General features: G+C 31.9%; 1 protein-coding gene across 2 annotated transcripts; it reads left to right on the top strand.

Annotated features, from left to right (window-relative positions):
- Positions 1–1966: 1966 nt before the first annotated feature.
- Positions 1967–19103, top strand: LOC139489012 (sorting nexin-19-like). 2 transcript variants are annotated; one of them, XR_011656135.1, is made up of 12 exons: positions 1970–3647; positions 4984–5119; positions 6460–6557; positions 7545–7670; positions 8209–8367; positions 9027–9126; positions 11126–11267; positions 13420–13604; positions 14609–14696; positions 15336–16073; positions 16207–16391; positions 16789–19103. XR_011656135.1 is itself a non-coding variant. In XM_071275050.1 (10 exons), the coding sequence occupies exons 1-10, from the start codon at positions 2079–2081 to the stop codon at positions 15412–15414; spliced, it is 2682 nt and encodes an 893-aa protein (XP_071131151.1). In that variant the 5' UTR covers positions 1967–2078; the 3' UTR covers positions 15415–15558. The 2 variants fall into 2 exon arrangements, 1 of the variants encoding a protein (XP_071131151.1); XM_071275050.1 differs by lacking the exons at positions 16207–16391; positions 16789–19103 and having other exon boundaries at positions 1967–3647; positions 15336–15558.
- The last annotated feature ends 571 nt before the right edge of the window (positions 19104–19674 follow it).

Genomic DNA, 19674 nt, shown 5'->3' with positions numbered 1-19674 from the left:
TTTTGCATTTAGTTCACATGTACCTAGTGATCTTATTCAATTACACGGGGACTGGGCAAGCGATGCCTATAAAATATATTTAGAATTTTATATGAAGGATAAAATTTCTGTAGTTAGAAATATGGCGAAATTTGTTTGATTGTCTTTCAGAAGTTGTGACCAGTAAGAAGGTTTTGGTTTTTACAGATTCTATAGGGAAATATTTGGATGACATAATTTGCATGGATTTGGTCGCGGTCAGAGGAGCCAGGATACATTCTTTAAGAAACATGATTAAGGGTAGAGATATATGTTTAGCTAACTATTCTCATATTATTATTCACTTAGGTACGAATGATATAGTTAATAACTCTGTTGACAAAATTATTGCTGATTTTAGGGAACTTATTGTTACTATCAAATCTTATTCATCCAGTATTAAAATTTTTATATCTTCTATTCTGCCAAGGCCTGTTGATTTTTCTTATACAGGTAATAAGTGTAAAAGTGTTAATTTAGAATTGAGCAGGATGTGTTCTAAGAGTAATTTAAGCTATATTAGGTCTTTTAAAAGGTTTTTTCATAAAGGCATTCCAGTAAGGTCATTATTTGCTTTTAAAGATGGTGGGCTTCACCTTAATGAAGCTGGGCAATATGAATTGCGCCAGTGTTTCCAGCATGCTATTAATCATATGTAAATAATTTAGTATTTTGTATTTTGTCTTCATGTATGTCATTATTATTATTTAGTTTTTATACGCTAGCCTAAAGGGAGTGTTTCATTCCTTAGGTGTTTGAATTTTCAAGGGAGTGTTTCATCCTTTGGATTCATTAGTGTATATATGTCTCTTTAAGGTACTCTACTTTTAGGAGAGATTTCCGTGAGTATCTCCTAAGTAGATCTAGCAGCTGAAGAAGTGTTTTATTCTTCCTGCTTGGAGTTGAACTTTCAAGAGAGTGTTACATCTCTTGGGTTTAACCACATCTGTAACTTGTTTGGTTTTGTTTGGCGGGCTAGTTTGGCGGATATTTAATTTTTGTGGCCCGCCTTAATTTATATTATTCTAGATTAACTGAATAAGTATTAATATTTGTATATGTATTGGTAATTGTTCTTTATATTATTGTAATTCATGTATGTAAAGATTTATGTTTTCGGCCAAATAAATTTATATTATTATTACAGTCTTTTATGAAGCCAAGAAGTAATTGGTTTGTTTTTTCTAAAAAACTAGTAATTACGATGCGAAATATGTTCTAGTTACCCCCCTTTGGCCGATCATTTGATATTCTCGCTTAACTGATTTCGAATTGTGTTCACTCCACCTTTAGTTTTAAAGTGAATTCTTTTTCCTAGTCATTACATTAGAATACGTTAGAGTAATCAGATCGAAATTTACCCACCCGCCCTCTCCTTTTTTTTTTTTTTTTTTTTTTGTCAAATTTCTAGTTTATTTATTTTATTTTATTTTTGCATTTTATGCATCGGTAACTTATGTGGCGGATATTTAATTTTTGTGGCCCGCCTTAATTTATATTATTCTAGTTTAACTGAATAAGTATTAATATTTGTATATGTATTGGTAATTGTTCTTTATATTATTGTAATTCATGTATGTAAAGATTTATGTTTTCGGCCAAATAAATTTATATTATTATTACAGTCTTTTATGAAGCCAAGAAGTAATTATAACAGACGCGCGTCTGACTTGTACCAAGTCAGGAATATGACAGTTCTTGTCCATTCGTTTTTGATGCGTTTTGTTTTTTGATTTTGCCATGTGATTATGGACTTTTCAAATTGATTTTCCTCTGAGTTCAGTATTTTTGTGATTTTACTTTTTACTAGTCCGTTATTATGTACTTATATTTTTTTCTTTTTGGTTGGTGTTTGGTTAGATTAATATAATTAGACTGTTAAAAAAGCGGCCTTCTTTTCGCAATATAATTTATAGCGAAAGAACATTACGGGGGACCAGATCAAAAGTGTAAAAAAAGTCACATGACAACAAATTACTGTTAACAAATTAATGGTTTTCCAAAACCGTTGAAAACGATATGCGATTTGTTTCCTTAGGGGTTTACAGCAGTAAATCAGCATGCCGTCTCTTCGTGAAGTTAAAGATTTTCTCGGGAACCACAGGAAATTTTCTTCAATTCAGAAAATACTTTTCCTTTTCCTAGGGTTAGGAGTTCTAGCACTTTTTTCATGGAAATTTATGTTTAGCTTTTTGTGGTATGTCCTGGTGATAGTATCAACGATCGGTGTTTGTCAGTATTTAATAACATCAAAACACAACCAAACCTTTCTGTTGAACATATACTTTTACCTTTGTAAACATGAAAAGGTGATAACCAGTTGTTTGAGTTTGAAACAAAAAATTCAAGAAATATTCACTTTTGAAGTTGTTGAGGGAGAAGTTTTAAATGACCCCAGTGAAAAAATTCAGGCAGATGAACGTGAGCGTTTTTATGATGCTAATGATTCATATTTCCCCAATGAACAAGAAAATTACCACTCTAGCATGCAATTGTCTGATCGAAGCGTTGCTACATGCACACAAGTTTCGTGGCTTGAGGAGGTTGAAACCATTGCTGATTTGATTCAAAAACATTTTGTACATTCATGGTTAAAGGATTTCGATCCTCACATTGATGTTCTCACAGAATATGATAAAGTATTGAGAGATGGCATAATAAATTTTGCATACAAATTGAAAAAGGTAGATCCTAGTGATTTAGTGAAGGAAATTTGCTTAAATGGCTGTCACCATTTACGAACGCTTCAAACATCTAGAGATAAATACAAAATTCAGCCAAGAAGAAGACTCAGTTCAGGAAGAAGGGACTCTGGAAGTCTTTCTTCATTAAACCGAAGATATGCATCAGTCGAAGAAGCGTTTGAGAACATCTCAACCTACCATATAGGCATATATGATGAGAATGAAAATAGCTATCTGTTTAGCATCTGTGATATTATATTAAATAAGGCATTCAGTGGTATATTTTTAAATTCACAAGTGCTAAACTATATATTATCAGAAATTTTAACGTGCAATGTATTGTTGCCAGTTTTAGACCTTTTATCGGAACCAGATTTTATTTACGAAAAAATGATTTTTATTTTGTCTGATGAGGCACTTGATATACCTGTAGATGAAGAAGATTTTGTTGAGGAAGTGAATGAAACATTTCAGATTGGTGATAATCAATACTATCATGATTGTTCTGATAACACTTCTAAACATTTAGGATTGCGGAATGAAAACCCACCGGATATAATTGAAAATCAAACTGCCTCTTCAATCAATTTTTCACCTATATCACAAAACAGTGCTACGGAAATAAACTGTGATGAAAAGTTTGTACCTGTTATTCCAATGGCCCTCATAGAGCCAGCTGCAACCTTCTCAGTGCCTGATTCTGGTCCACCTTCACCTATGGAAACAGGCTCTCCAGTACACAGGCTCAATGAAATGAAAGCATCACAGCCAGATTTCTTCCTCAGCTGTTCTGATGACGATAAACCTGACATGCCTGATCCTTATATGAATAGTTTAGAAATCATTGAGACCAAGCCGGCAATATTTCTGGATGTTTGCATCATTGATAGTGAAATTAGAAATGAAAGTAGAAGTAATTCACAGTTTGTGTTATATGTAATGCAGGTAAAATATTAAATTTACCTTCTATGCATCATGTTAACAGTTACATGGAAGTCTAAGCATACATTTTGTACTTCAGTCAGGGGTACTACTTGTACAACTTGAAAAAACTTGAGAAATTTTGTGGGATTGTAATATAAAATTACTTATATTTTTAATATACATTTACATGTACACGTACAATTTTTGTTGTTGAGAAAATCAAGGGGAGATTATTCAAATATTATCATTAACTTATGTATGAATATTTTATTTACTTCTTTAAGTAAATAAAGATTGCTTGTACAAATAGTACCCCTAGTCAAAAAGTTAAACAGAAAAAAAAATCTACATCTACATTTTGTATATAAATTATAAACAATTTGTTGTTATGTTATGCTATTGTTTCAGAAAAAGGGAGAAGGTTTGGATCCATTAAAACGTTTAATCCCGCTGCAAATGTTTGCACCTGTCCTAAGTCAAGGAATCTGATGTACAGTAGTTGTCGTTTGTTTATGTAATATATACGTGTTTCTCGTTTCTCGTTTTGTTTATATAGATTAGACCGTTGGTTTTCCCGTTTGAATGGTTTTGCACTAGTAATTTTGGGGCCCTTTATAGCTTGTTGTTCGGTGTGAGCCAAGGCTCCGTGTTGAAGGCCGTACTTTAACCTATAATGGTTTACTTTTTAAATTGTTATTTGTATGGAGAGTTGTCTCATTGGCACTCACACCACATCTTCCTATATCTAATGATAATCATCATGAACATGATCTTGTATGATTTTTAATTTAAGTTTTCTTGTGTACAATTCGGAGTTAAGTATGACGTCAATTATCACTGAACTGAATACATACAAATGTATTTGTTTAGGAGCCAGCTGAAGGACGCCTCCGGGTGTAGGAGTTTCTAGCTGTATTGAATGGCCTTAGGCTGTTGTCTGCTCTATGGTCGGGTTGTTGTCTGTTAACTGTTTGACATATTCTTCATTTCCGTTTTCTATTTTATGATAAATTATAATACATGATATGCATGATATGTAAGAAGTTTGATCTACCTTTAGTTATGTGTAATCATGGTAATACAGTAAAAACTAATTCCATTTTTATGTGTACATGCTTCAAATAGTCAAACTATATGACTCCCTGATATTGAGGCCCATAAAAAACTCATGAGATCAGACTATAACTAATTTGACCTATAACCATGTGTAACATTCACCCTCACAAAATGGGACTATAGCAAACTCAGACTACTAACAGTGACTAATAGAATATAAGTATGATATTAACATGATACATATCAGTTTTGATTGAAAGTAAATGATACAGCCTCTCGTCATATTGTTATTTGATTTCAGTATGATGCTCTATACTGGGTTGAAGCAGAGAAGGAGCCAGTTCTACGTACAAGACAGGCTAAAAGAAGACATAGGGAATTTATTAATTTACATTCTAGATTAGAAGATAATACGTTGTACAAAAAAAGTCTGAAAGGTAATTCATAAACAAAATGTATATAGCCAAAACCAGCATAATGATTTAAGCTTATAGTATCCAGCTGCCCTCACCGAAGCAATTTATTAACACATGCTTATTATAATATACATTTAGTGAACAATGAGATTTAAATTGCATAGCAAAAATTGTTTGACCTGCTTCAAAATTATGTCTGGTCTTAACGAGGACATTAAATCTGATGCCTCGTGTACAGAGAGTACCACATTAAGAACCTTTGCAACAACTCTTTGAGGGGATTGTAGGTGGCCTCTTCGTGGCTTAATTTCTGTCCCTATCCAATATACTCTTATGTTCTAGTGACAGTCCTAATTTTCTAAACGGTATACCCAATAATGCCTATTTTGCAAGACCTACCTATTATATGTACTAATATTGTTACCGGTAACTTAATTGTTCTCGTCCTGAACATGCATGAAATATTTGCCACTGGATGTTAAACAACTAACAATCAATCAATCAATTGCACCAAATCTTGGTAAATATTGGCCTCATCAACTTTGTAAAGTACCAAAATGACTGCCTCCAAGACAAATATTTCAATATAAAAAAGTCATACCATGCATACTGTGGATTCATTTATTTTTGATGGTATATATATATTTTAAATTTTCACTGTTGACAGATGATTGAGGAAAACTTGCATAATTTTCCTGGATAGATAACATGCATAACTTTGTTGTAATGGCAAGGTCTTTATACATTTCATTGAAGTAATTGAACATTTAAATTCTAGTTTCCCCTGTACCATGTTTTCCCAGGACATCCATGAAAATTGGCATCCAAAGAATATTAATGAATCCACAGTACATCTACATGAATCTTTAGCAACATTGCTTTATCTTCTGAAGAAAACTATTTGATGTTTTCTCTTTACTACATGGGCTACAAATCATCTGAAAACAGTTTGTTGTTGCCCCAAATTACTCTGCTAGCTTGATTTAACTTCTTTGGGTTGTTCAAACATGACCAAATACCAGAATGCCTTACCTGTTGACAAACTATATTTTAGGAATCTGTATCATTGTATATGAAAATAGTGTTTTATGTATTATGTTACAATATTTTTCCAGTTCTTGAATTCTTTATTCATATGCCTTAGATACTTTAATATTTATGTGAATTTATTAGTCTTAATCTAGATTTATAAAAACATCCCAATACATGTACAAACAATTAGTAATTTTGCTAATAGTAATACTGAATGATGGAACCAAAAAATAAGTTGCCCTTGAAGTAGCTAATATTTCAAATTCTGTAACCATGAAAATTACATAAACAAAAATAAATGAATGCTCAGTACTGTTTTATGTTTACAGGGGTTAAAGGTCCAAAGAGATGGCAAACTCTACCATTTGGAAATTTAAACAAGAAAAGTATTGAAGACAGAAGAAAAAATTTAGAGACTTACTTAAAGGTAATCTAATATAGTTATCAATATCGTTACACAAAGAATTATATATAATGCCTATCCATTTTAAAATGAGCATAGAACTTGACATTCAAGGACTATTTTGATTCTTTTACGAATACCCGCTACATATAATTTGGAATATTTTTTTTTAAACAGAACAATAATTCCGATTAGACATGTTCTTGAGGCAGTTATATAATTTGATGTAGTAAAAAGGTTTTATGTTTAAAAGAGAAAAAGTTTAGACAATATTTAAGGGGCATAAGCTATGATTTACACCAAAACAATGTAGTAATATTTCGCTTTTGGCTCTAAGTTTGATTTGTCAAAATAAGCTAAAAAACCATTTCAGATGATCAAATGTATTATTAAGCTTGTAATTCAATAATTCAACCTCATCTGAATCTGTATTTGCCCTACCTTCATGACCTTTGATTTTATCACTTATTTTGTAAAATTACAATACATCTTACAAATGTATTTAAGATGAACAAGTTATAAAATCCTTATTGCTGCTGTTGAGTGAATCACAGTCATCACATTGAAACTGGGTAATTTCTGGTGATTTTTAGTGATACCACTCTGGTTAATGACTGTGTCATATAATGCTAGTGAAAAAGTTCAGATGGGAATCACCAGCATTCAGAGTGAAAAATCACCTTAATGAGGGATTTTTGAATGAATCACTTTGCATGGAGTGAATTAGATAAAAGTACTAATATACTTATAGCCATAGACTATGGACAGTTGGAGTAAAGAATATCCACTCAAGCTTTTGTGAATAGAATGCAAGTACATTGTACTTACATCATGAACATGCTTATTACCATGGATTGTGGACGATTATAATAAGCAATATCCACCCAAGTTATAGTGTATTCAATGCAAGTATTCAGAACATACTTTAAGCTATGGTTTGTGGACATTTGGAAAACCAGTTAGCATGTTCACCATTTGACTAACTAAATAACTTTGTAATTCCCATTTCAGTCGTTGATCCAGATAGATGATATATGTAATGGTCCTGAACTGAATGAATTCTTGGCGTATGAAGGGGATGGCCATATTGCATTTGTCAGGAAAACACCAGAAAATAGTATGCCGAGATTTGATAAGGTAATAATAAAGACAAGTACCCATTTAGCAATGGGGAAAAACTACATTAGATTTTTATATTCTAACAAAAAATTATTTAAATTTAAATGCTAGATTGCAGTATTTTCCCTGCAAATTTAATAAAGCACCCTTCTAAAAAGTTTCAAATAACTTCTTGTTTCTAGAAATTATAGCATCACATCCACTATTTTATCTCCATCAATTGAAAAAAGGCACAAAGAAAAATGAACAGTAAATTTAAATTGTCAAATTATCTAAACTCAATTTTATTCTTATAACAGAGCTTTACATACAACTGGTCTTATCTAACATGACATCATTACCTAATTTTGACTTAACTTTTTCTGATATTTGAAAACATAACTAATTATGAGCATTGTTTCATTACAGGCTGATCAGGCTATACACCGCAAGCTGTTCAAAGACGGTATTTATCAAGAAATCCCGCCTGAACAGCCTGTAGTGTATAGCATAATCAGCCTGTAGTGTATAGCATAATCAGCCTGTCATGTATAACCTGCTGATCTTTTTTATCCAGATGATTGTGAAGACGATGTCAGGAGTATTTGATGAGATAATAAAGATTCCTAGTCGTGTCAACTTTCCAAGTCTGCCTGGCAAAAAGGAGACCAATAAAGAAGTAGAAAAGAACGATTGTGATCTAATAGCTGTGGACTTTGACCTTAATACAAAACTTGTAAATATAACAAATAATGTTAGAGTGTTTATGCCCAACCTACGATAGTGTCATTATGTTTTCTGGTCTGTGGGTCAGTTCGTCCTTTTGTCCTTCCGTACAATTGTTCGTTCTTCTGTTTGTCCTGCTTCAGGTTAAAGTTTTTGGTTGAGGTAGTTTTTGATGAAGTTGAAAACCAACTTGAAATTAGTACACATGTTCCCTATGATATCATCTTTCTAATTTAAATGCCAAATTAATTTTTCTCCCCAATTTCACGGTCTAATGAACATAGAAAATAATAGTGCCAGTGGGGTGTCCGTGTACTATGGACACATTCTTATTTCATTTAAGATAATTTGTGTAAATAGAGCTATGAATTTACTATAAGTAAATTAAAATTTAAGCATAAAAGACAAAAACTTTACTTACAAATTACAGTAATTAAATTAGTATTTGAGTTTTAGGTAAATAAACAGGTGACAAACAACACAGAAAAAAGCAACCAAAATGGGATCAAGTTCAACAATAGATTAGTTTCTATACACTAGGTGAATCTCTTAGTGACCACTAAAGAAAGCCATTGATTCTGTTGGTCTCTTCAAAATTTGACCATGACATTTAATGTAGAATGTGTTCATTTATTTTCATTCATAGTAAGGTCAATCTTATCATTACAGCAAAGCCTAGAAGAAGAGCTACAAGAGTATATTAATAGTTGTGATTGTCCATTTTTCACGTCAGAAGATTTACCTCAGAACAAATTAGAGGAGACAGCAGGTATTTAAAGATATTCAAACATTTAGATTTTATTATTTTTGATTATTTTATATATATAGCTAGCATGAATGAAGAGCTGAGATAACAAAAGTTGTCTTAATGTTTATAAAAATATAAATTATCAAAGAAATCACCACTCAAAGTACTTGTAACCAATTATAGTGATAGCTTTCTAATTATTATTGCTAATTTTGTTAAGTGTCAAATCTATTGCATCACCTCTCCAAGTTAGAAGAAAGCCCTTATTATGCCCCACCTACGATAGTAGAGGAGCATTATGTTTTCTGGTCTGTGCCTCCGTATGTCTGTTCGTCCGTTCGTCCTGCTTCAGGTTAAAGTTTTGGTCAAGGTAGTTTTTGATGAAGCTAAAGTCCAATCAACTTGAAACTTAGTACTCTTGTTGCTTATGATATGATCTTTCTAATTTTAAAGCCAAATTAGACTTTTGACCTCAATTTCACGGTCCAATGAACATAGAAAATGAAAGTGGGAGTTTCAGGTTAAATTTTTTGGTCAAGGTAGTTTTTGATGAAGTAGAAGTCCAAACAACTTGAAACTTAGTACAAATGTTTCCTATATGGTATGATCTTTCTAATTTTAATGCCAAATTAGATTTTTTACCCAATTTCACAGTCCATTGAACATGGAAAATGATAGTGCGAGTGGGCATAAGTGTACTTAGGACACATTCTTGTTTTTTAAATGAAAGCTTAAGAAAATGTGGCATTTGACATGTTTGACCCCATGTGAATATATATGGTACTTCTTTAGGCTGTTAGTTTCTCAATTGAATTGATTCACATTTTTTAAGGTAGCCTTTTATTTCTTACTATACATTATGGGTTTTTCTCATTTTTGAAAACCGTACAGTTGCCTATAATTGCTTACATCCACTTCATTTGAACTTGATAGCTGTTGCATTGGCAATCATATTTATAGGTTTCATAACGAGTGAGAATTAGATATCGATTGATATCAACTTGAGTTATTTAATTTCAATAATAATAAACGAGCCTATGGCGAGTTTATTATTATTGAAATTAAATAACGAGAGTTGATATCAAGTGATATCTAATTCTCACAAGTTGTTAAACCTATTTCTCTTATGGCAAAAAGTTGTATGTGCGTGGCCTATTTGTTGCGAGTTGTGTTGCTACGGCCGTTTTTCTTTGCAACGAGTACTGATCTGAATACTGTTCCATTGACTCCCAGATATATCTTTTTTTTTATATTTTTATAGGTTTCATAACGAGTGCACGGGTTCCTTTCTTTATTTCTTCGTCCATGATAAGATTTATATTAGATAATGCAGACGATAAAGCAGACGAAAATTTCGAAAACCGGAAATAATTACATTAGATGTATATTTCATTACAATACGTTATTCTGATTGGCTAACTGCACATGATGTGTTATTCCTTAAGCAGTTGTATCACTCAATAAAACTTCTCATTCATGATGACACGAGGTCCCACAATAAAGTGCACAGGTAAATGAAATAAAACTTGATAAAAGGCGTGTTTTCATGATCCTATAGGTAAAAATGTAATTATAAGTATTGAATGCTTTTTTTTGTAACTTTATAGGGTTGTAAGAGCGTTGACCGTGCGCACATTTTAAGTATGAAGCGCTTCTGCGCTTCATACAAAATGTACTTCGGTCAACGCTTTTACACCCCAATAAATTTACAAAAAAGAGCATTCAATTCTTAAGTAAACAATCAGTTGTCAAGAAAAAAAGTAGTCCCGGCATGACCTTTTCCAGTGAATAATGACCTGATCAAGGGCCATGAAAATATTGGAAATTTACGAGATAAGTCAATCAAATTAACGTAATTTTGATATCACTTTTTCATATCACAATCCGTACGGTGTGATACGAAAAATATCTATTCACGTGGGAGTTAGATAACAGGCCCCAACCATAAGAGAAAACATCTTATTTTGATATTATACAGAGCTGCATTTGTTCTTATTCTTCATGTTTTTTTCCCTTTCAGATCAATTATCTGAGGAAGATATATCTTTAGCAGAAGCCGTTGTTGACATTGGTGTACAAACTTTACAAGGGAAGGATAACTGGGTTTGCAGGGAAAGGGTCATTATTGTGATGAAACGTTTGATAGGGGTCATTCTAGACAGGTAGGTTTGCAGATGCAGTTTGTAGAAATTACTAGAATGTATCAGTGTTTTGCATTAACACTAATCTGCACATAATTTTTGCCAATATTTTTCCTTTACATTTTGAATATTTACAAGTCTTTCCTAGCTGAGTATTTTCATGCAGCACTTATGGTGAATCGTAACCTTGTGATATCTTCTCTGCAATAAATTCATTATTTTCTACTGTAAAAGTCATATATTTTTTTTACATTAATTATTGCCTGAATTTTTTAAATGGCATCAATAAAATCTAAATTCGAGTAACAGAAGTGTTTAAATCAACATATATCATGTATATCTTACAATATTTTTACACTTAAAAAAAAAAAAAAATTATGGTAACCCCTTATAATTATATAATTTTATTTGCGTAAACTTGCAACCAATAGATATGATTCTTAGATTAATAATTTTCAATCCAAGGTTGACAAGGGTATAGAAATATGGTCATCCCTACCATCTAACACGTTCAGGTATTTCACATCCAATTTTTTATGGAAATATTCTTTATAAAGCACAAAGGTGTCAGTATTCACCTCAGAAACTTACAAAACCTTTGAATAGACTTATTAAGAAGGGATATAATTACGATACTGTTGTCAAGTCATTAAAGATTGCATATTTTGGCGTTAATATTGAGTCACTGATAAGGTCTTTGCATCGGAACTAAACACATTTATTCTAAAACAGTTGTTGGCATGACACGGGTTATTATCTTCTCATATATGTTATGATGGTATGATACTAAACCCCTAACGGGAAGGATTGTGCCTGATGTTTACATGATGAAATCATAATCTTTCAATCAGTCAGTTTAATTGAAGTCTGGAGCTGGTATGTCAGTTAACTGCTAGTAGTCTGTTGTTATTTATGTATTATTGTCATTTTGTTTATTTTCTTTGGTTACATCTTTTGACATCAGACTCGGACTTCTCTTGAACTGAATTTTAATGTGCGTATTGTTATGCGTTTACTTTTCTACATTGGTTAGAGGTATAGGGGGAGGGTTGAGATCTCACAAACATGTTTAACCCCGCCGCATTTTTGCGCCTGTCCCAAGTCAGGAGCCTCTGGCCTTTGTTAGTCTTGTATTATTTTAATTTTAGTTTCTTGTGTACAATTTGGAAATTAGTATGGCGTTCATTATCACTGGACTAGTATATATTTGTTTAGGGGCCAGCTGAAGGACGCCTCCGGGTGCGGGAATTTCTCGCTACATTGAAGACCTGTTGGTGACCGTCTGCTGTTGTTTTTCATTTGGTCGGGTTGTTGTCTCTTTGACACATTCCCCATTTCCATTCTCAATTTTATTCAAAATAACCCTTGCCATATTTTGGGGTCCATATTAATGTGCAGGATGTCTAAATTAACAATCATGTCCACTTTAAAGTGGTGGGACATTAAATCTTATACCTTGTGTAAAAAGAATGCCTAACTCTTTTCAAATTCAGAACCATTTCAACAAATCTATGACTGTTTTTTAAGTGGCCTCTTGCAAGGCTTAAATTCTATCCAATATATTCTGATAATTTATGGTGTCATTCAAAATTGTCCTTCCCTCATACTGATTTTAAAACTCTTTATTGTAGGACCTAACTTTTGTATTTTGGTTAATTTGCTCTCCTCCTGAACATGCATGAAATAATTTCCCCATGACATTTAGCAAACATCAATCAATCAATCAATTTATAATGTGCATTAAATGGTTACAGCCGATTTCATTGAGTGTGTAGCTTAAGGTAATATCTGGTTAGCTTGCTTGCTAGCTGAACCGTGAAGTCATTAAGTTAGGTGAACTACCCTCCTTTAAGAGTAGACTAGTCCAACAGATATCCTATCTATCTGTCTGTTGGACTAGGCTACTTCGAACAGAGGGTAGTATACCTTAACTAATAATGACTTTACAGTTCAGCTAGCAAGCAAGCTAACCAAAGATATTACCTTTAGCTACATACTGAATGAAATCGACTGTAAAAGGGCAAAGAGGTTATAAATTGAATAAAGACTTGATCACGGTCTTTTAAAAATATTGTACCGGCATATTAAGATGGGTACACAAACATATTAGAAGTTATTACCTCATAATGATAATAATAGAAATGACTAGTTATAGTTTGTATTGGCAATTTAGATGGTTAAGGGACCAGATCACAGATTTGACATCAGAACAGATGTGTGTGAAGTATCTCCAATTGTTACGAAGGACCGTGTGGCCTGATGGAGAATTGTTTGAGGGTGGCAGACCAGTAAAGACTGACAGACAGAAGGCTGCCACCAAAGAACAGGCTAGAAGATGTCTGGCTCAGTTTTTTCCAGGTAAGAATTTAAGGGGTTACAGATCTATTACAGTAGGCCCCTCTTTGTGTGATACCTGCACCAATGACCTAATAATTTATAAAAACCAAAATGTTCAGGATTTTCTTCATTTTGACAAGTATGATCTGGAAAGCTTGTTAATCTGTTTAATTTAAGGTGGTACAGAACACTACATGGATATAACTCTTTAGAAATCAGCTGAAAGTTTTAATCATGTTCTATTGTTTTAAAAGTGAAAATTAGCTTCTCAATGATAAAATTACTGTTTGTCAAACTTCTATATATCCAATGAAATTTTCAGATGAAGCATGTGGATCTGGGAATGACAATTTTTAGGGGAATTCAGGATGAAATGGTTATTTTTCTGGGATTCACGATGACACCCCCTCTTAATCCTCATAGAACTTTTAAATGTTGTTTCATGTCCACTCAAAATCAATATAACTGGCATGTGTAAACCATGAAAGACACCACCCATTCATTGATATGTGATATATGTCAAAACATTGATGACACTGCCTATTCAATGATACTTGACATATACATATATGTCAAAACATTAACAACACCGCCTATTCAGTCATACTTTAATCATGTGAAAACATCAAAGTCCTCACCTATTCAAATGATACTAGACATTTGCAGCAAACAGCTTTTGTATCAAAATCAATATTTTGCCATTCAAGAATCCTACTTGATGAAAATGAGACATCCATCCTCTATGTGATAAAATGTCAGGATGCAAATGAGAGACAACTCTATCTTACACTATGATAAATGATATCCGATAAGGACTTACTATACTTATTTGTACAAGATATTAAATAGAATTTGAATAAGAGTATTTACATTGTGCTATGCCTGGACTGGCATTTATTTTAAACATCAATAATATTACACAGCACAAATACACAGTGATGTTTAACAAAATAAAACAGAAACTAAATTTTTGAAAATATTGAATTAACACACTTTTTTTTTATGGAGATATGTTAATTTTTTAGATACACTAAGAAGACTGGTTGGAAAAGAAGATTTTGACCATGGCATAAACGAAATTATTGAATCTTTGCAATACAAAAAGCTGAACAGGTAAACTTTAAGTCTTAATCTTTACTTTTTCTCTAGATCTTGGCAGCAATAACCTTTTATTACAAGGTAACTATAATTTTCGTGAAAAATTAAATCCTTAGGATTAGGATGGTCGCAATGAGTATAAAAGTTTTTAATTTCAGACCAGAAAAGCTCTGACAGTAATACAAAAATCTTTTCATAAGAATTTGATTAAAAAAAATAATCTTGTAATGATATTTCTTTAATTTCCACTTTGCTGTTGCCTGCTCAAAGGCTGCCAACTTTTCAAATTTCCTAATATTGGAGATATTCATTTGAGAAAAATGTGTTGGAGTGATTTTACTATAAAATCTATTTAGCATTGTATGTTTTATTTTACATTTTATGTACATGTTTTTAAAAACAAAACTGTTATTTTATCAACATTTAGCAGTAAATTCAATTCAAACTTGGACGAGATCATCTCAAGTATTTATTTAGATGTGTAGAAGATCTCATTTCTACTGTGAGATGAAGAACAAATTTAAAAGCACATTTCATTTGCTTTGTTTTTAAGTAGTTGTAGATTTTTTTGTTTAAAATTAATACACTAAAAAACTTCTTTTCTTTTCATTTATGCTTTCACAAGGGTCTTTTCTTTTATTCTATTTTGTACAGGCACTTGATTTATACATTAATGGACCAACTAATGGACAGTGTGTATTCAGAAACCAGGGACAGTAAAAGTTCTACATAGTTACAGAAAACCAAAGAATTAATTACTGAACAGGATAATGCTGTCTCTTTTTTGTTAGAAATTGTATTAAGTTTTTTCTTGAAGCATGTTAATTCATAGGCCACAAACAGTATTGTTTTTCCTTGCCAATAGGTTAATGTTTTTAATTAGAGTTATGGGACTTTGACCATTGTATGGAGCATTGTAACAAAATCACTGTAATTCATAGATTATTGTGTGCATTATTTAACGTGCATGTTTTTTATTGGACAAAATGCTAGATAAATTTTTGTGACTTCAGGCAAAGCTGCCTTAAGTTTTTGAATCTTAGTTTTTATTAATGATATACCTACCCAAACGCATTATTTTCATTTATAAATGTCAGACAGCTTTCATACTTCAAAGGGTTGTTCGTCTTTATGTATGATTGACCAAATGACCAAATATATATATATAATACCTTCAGGTTATACAGAAAATTATTTTGACTATTTTTTGGTCTTCAACTTCTCTGAGACTGTTTGACTGAAAGCTCTTTACCTTTATAAGATTGGTTATAGTCTTGTGAGGTTAAACATACATTATTACCATTTTGATTTGACAATTTTTATGAAAGTTATGAGATTTTAATCAATTTTGTGTTATTGTAATATATATAGAAACACGCTGATACTTCAGGGGCGGATCCAGCCATTTTAAAAAGGGGGGGTTCCAATTACATGTCCCCATTCAAATGCATTGATGGTCCAAAAAAAAGGGGGGTTCCAACCCAGGGAACCCCCCCTCTGGATCCGCGCCTGTCCTTCATACTAGACATTGGCTGTGTGTTGTTGATGACTGATTTTAATGGCAGTATAGATTTAATTTTTTGTGAGGTTAAAAGTTTAAGTAAAATATTTTTGTTTTTATGTTTTATTTTTATTGTTATATAGATTTTTATTGAACTCCATTAATAGGGTCATATTGATGTTAAAAATTAAATGTGTTCCAAGATGTATGTATATATAGAATAACCATACATTGTCTCGAAATATCAATGTTATTTGTACAAGGCTTAGAAACAGGTAGAAAGCGAGGCTGTGCCGAGCATTTCTACCTGTTTCGAGCCGAGTACAAATAACCGATTGATATTTTGAGACAATGTATGGTTATTCTTTATATACTGCAACTCTTATAAGTGTTCTAAATGAAGTATTTAGGGTAAAAACCATCATTTTTTAATTTGAAGCAGACGTAAAATTTCCGGGAATCTGTATGTTTTATTGACGTCATAAATAAAACTCTACGGAAACCCATTGTCAACGTCATAAACAAGGTGATATACGGTCAGTGACTGTATATCACATATGAATATACAGTCAATGCAATTTGACTGCTCAAATAGGACAGCTGCAGTATATAAAGCAATTGTAAGCAAAAGGTTATACTGTGAACACTTTTTTCAAAGAACTAATTATTGTTAGCTTTGAATCTGCAAAAATTTATCTTTTGTCATATATTTTACAAATGACTGTACTTAGTTTTCCTTTGGCCATCTGTAAACATTTTCATTTTAATTATTAACAAATATTTCAAAAATGGAAATGTCTAACATATGATAGTGCAATGGAATTATATGGTGCATAATATATATAATGGAAGTGCAATTTTAAATATTTATCATTTAATTTTAATGAATTTTAAAAGCAATGAATGTATAAAGAATATAATTCTTATATTAATCCAGAAAGGCCTTTTGACACATACAATTTATGAAATGTTATTTTCATTTTATATCTTCTGGTTAACATCAATGAGTCGTTGACCTTGTTTTCCTCAAAGAAAAATCAATATTGTAAAATAATGTTCAGTTTGATGTATTTTAAAATTTAAATCAGTTTCATGTATTTTAATTTTTTTTTATCAGTTTTATGACTTCTCAGCATGATGAAAACTCACCTGTGTAAGTCGATGGATATTGATTGAAATAGTGTCATGAATACAATGTAATATTGAAGAAGGCTTTCAATCATGATTCATTTATTTTCATGATTTAAGGAAAAATTGCATATTCATGGATTAAGGAAAATTGTATTTTCATGGATTCAGGCATCTTTGCTAATTAAGGGTTATGATCCATTCCCCATCTCTGCACCCTTGGCAGATTAAGCCATTAATTGAGATAGAGATGACAGGATTGATTCTTTGATAGAGAATATTTGAAACAGGAAAATTGTATTTGCATGGATTCAGGAAAAATTGTATTTTCATTGATATTTGACTTCTTTGATTTGCCAAAGTCTGTATCCATAGAATGATCCAGGGGGCCCTGGGGGACTGAGCCCCCCATCCCCTTTGTTGGATAAATTTGGTTGATTATATTGGGAATTACTGAAGCATGACTGGAGCAGGTCCCTCCCCCCCTTATGAATAGTTCTGAATCTACCACTGGTATCCAAGCCTATAGTAAATTTATAATTCCTAACTAACTAAATAGTCTTTCGTGTATACCCATGAAATCTATGAAAAATTGATATCCAAGGAATAAAAATGAATCTACAGTAAAAAGCATTACAAAGCTAGGAAAGATTTGCCTTAGATATTGTTTGGCATATGAAAATAGCCTTCTAAATTATGGTTATAGTCAAATAACTCTGGAATGACCAACTCAAAAATTTGACAACAATATCATGCTTAGAATTTTGTACTGTTTTATGTTCAATAGATTTCACTATTTCATCACCATTCCAGCTATATATATTGTATAATTGGCATGTTTTATAAACTATGTTATTATTATTTTTTAGATGTGATGTGTTAAGGTGGTACCCAACACCTTGACAAAAAATAATTTGACTCGTTTAATTTTCATATTTTGACAAAATATTTACTTTGACCCTTTGAAAAAAATTTAAAAATTAAAAAAAATATTTGAACCAATCATTTTCTCGGAAAAAATTGGTTGGATATATAGCAGTTTGACAAACACTAATTTTGATCACTGAGAAGCTTCATATTTCCTCAACAATAGAATGTGATTAAAAAGTTAAGCTGATTTTACAGAGTTGTCTCCCTGTAGTGTTAGGTACCACCTTAAGTTGAATTTATGCAAACAATTTACCATGAGGAGAAATTTTTAAAGTAACAGAAGTTCTGGAAACTTATTTTAGTTTTTGTAAACATCTCAAAATATTTAAATAATTTTGGCAGGGAGTGTTTGTGTTACTGCTTTTAAATCTACAAAGTTTCTGTGTATTTATGTGTTCCTAAATGTAACGTGATAGATATTTCTAGTCATAACCACATGTTGCCATACATGTATATATCCTGCAGGCTTTTACAGGGAAAATTATGATGGTTACAAATTTGTTTAAAAATATGATGTATTATCCACCATATTGAAATTGTTTTGGGAAAATAGTATACACCTTATTGCTATTTGATAGTTGCACCTCTTGACCAGAGAATCTGGGCCACTTGAACTATTGAGGTCATACAACAATTTCTTTTCCATTGTTGTGTCAGATATTTTCTAATGCGACATCAAAATTTGATGGGAACCTATGAGATTACCAGGAATGACAGACAAATGGCCATAAGGTGTATTGTTTTAACCATCATCATCTGCATGTTTTATAAATGTGCCTTGTGTATAATATATGTGCATTCTGTGTATAGTATATGTGCACTCTAAATATTGTTTTATAATATAATACTCAATGTGATGAAAATAAGAACTGTATTTTGTAAATGTTTATTTTTTTGGTAGGTTGTTATAAATTGCAATTATAATTCATAAACAGTTCAATTGGCATAGAAAGATAGATGCACCATTCATATCAATATTGCTCAGGCAGGGATATTTTCCCTCATTTCAAGAAATTTCATTGAAACTTTCAAGAAATTTCATTGAAACTGACACACAAAACTTGTATAATACCATACAATCAGAGTTTAAAACAGAGGTCAAAGAAACTAAAAGGATATTCAAATTTATTAGCTAACAAAAAACTGACAACGCCATGGTGAAAAACAATTGACAACAAAAAGACAAACAATTGTCTACATAAGACATGATAGAAAGCATAAGCCTGCATGAGCAAAGGAAACTGTCAAAACCCAAGATATCACATGTGCTCCGAAAGGGTAAACAAATCCTGTTTCATATGTTGCGTCCGTAATATTGCACATGTAAGTTGAGGACCCTGTTAGAGCTCCAAAAATTGAACATACCCTTAGTTATTTGTGAAACAGTTGTTCCATAACTGTCAACAAACAAGTGACAGTCTCTGTTAAATTTTT

Source organism: Mytilus edulis, chromosome 9 (genome assembly GCF_963676685.1).
Source record: "Mytilus edulis chromosome 9, xbMytEdul2.2, whole genome shotgun sequence".
Taxonomy (NCBI): domain Eukaryota; kingdom Metazoa; phylum Mollusca; class Bivalvia; order Mytilida; family Mytilidae; genus Mytilus; species Mytilus edulis.
Note: the sequence above shows the minus strand (reverse complement) of the source record. Positions and strands in the feature narration are given on the sequence as shown.

Coding starts and splice junctions, on each gene's coding strand:
- LOC139489012 (XM_071275050.1), top strand. CDS start 2,079: ATGCCGTCTCTTCGTGAAGTTAAAGATTTTCTCGGGAACCACAGGAAA. Junction 3,648..4,983: donor TTGTGTTATATGTAATGCAG/GTAAAATATTAA, acceptor ATTTGATTTCAG/TATGATGCTCTATACTGGGT. Junction 7,671..8,208: donor GTATGCCGAGATTTGATAAG/GTAATAATAAAG, acceptor TTTTTTATCCAG/ATGATTGTGAAGACGATGTC.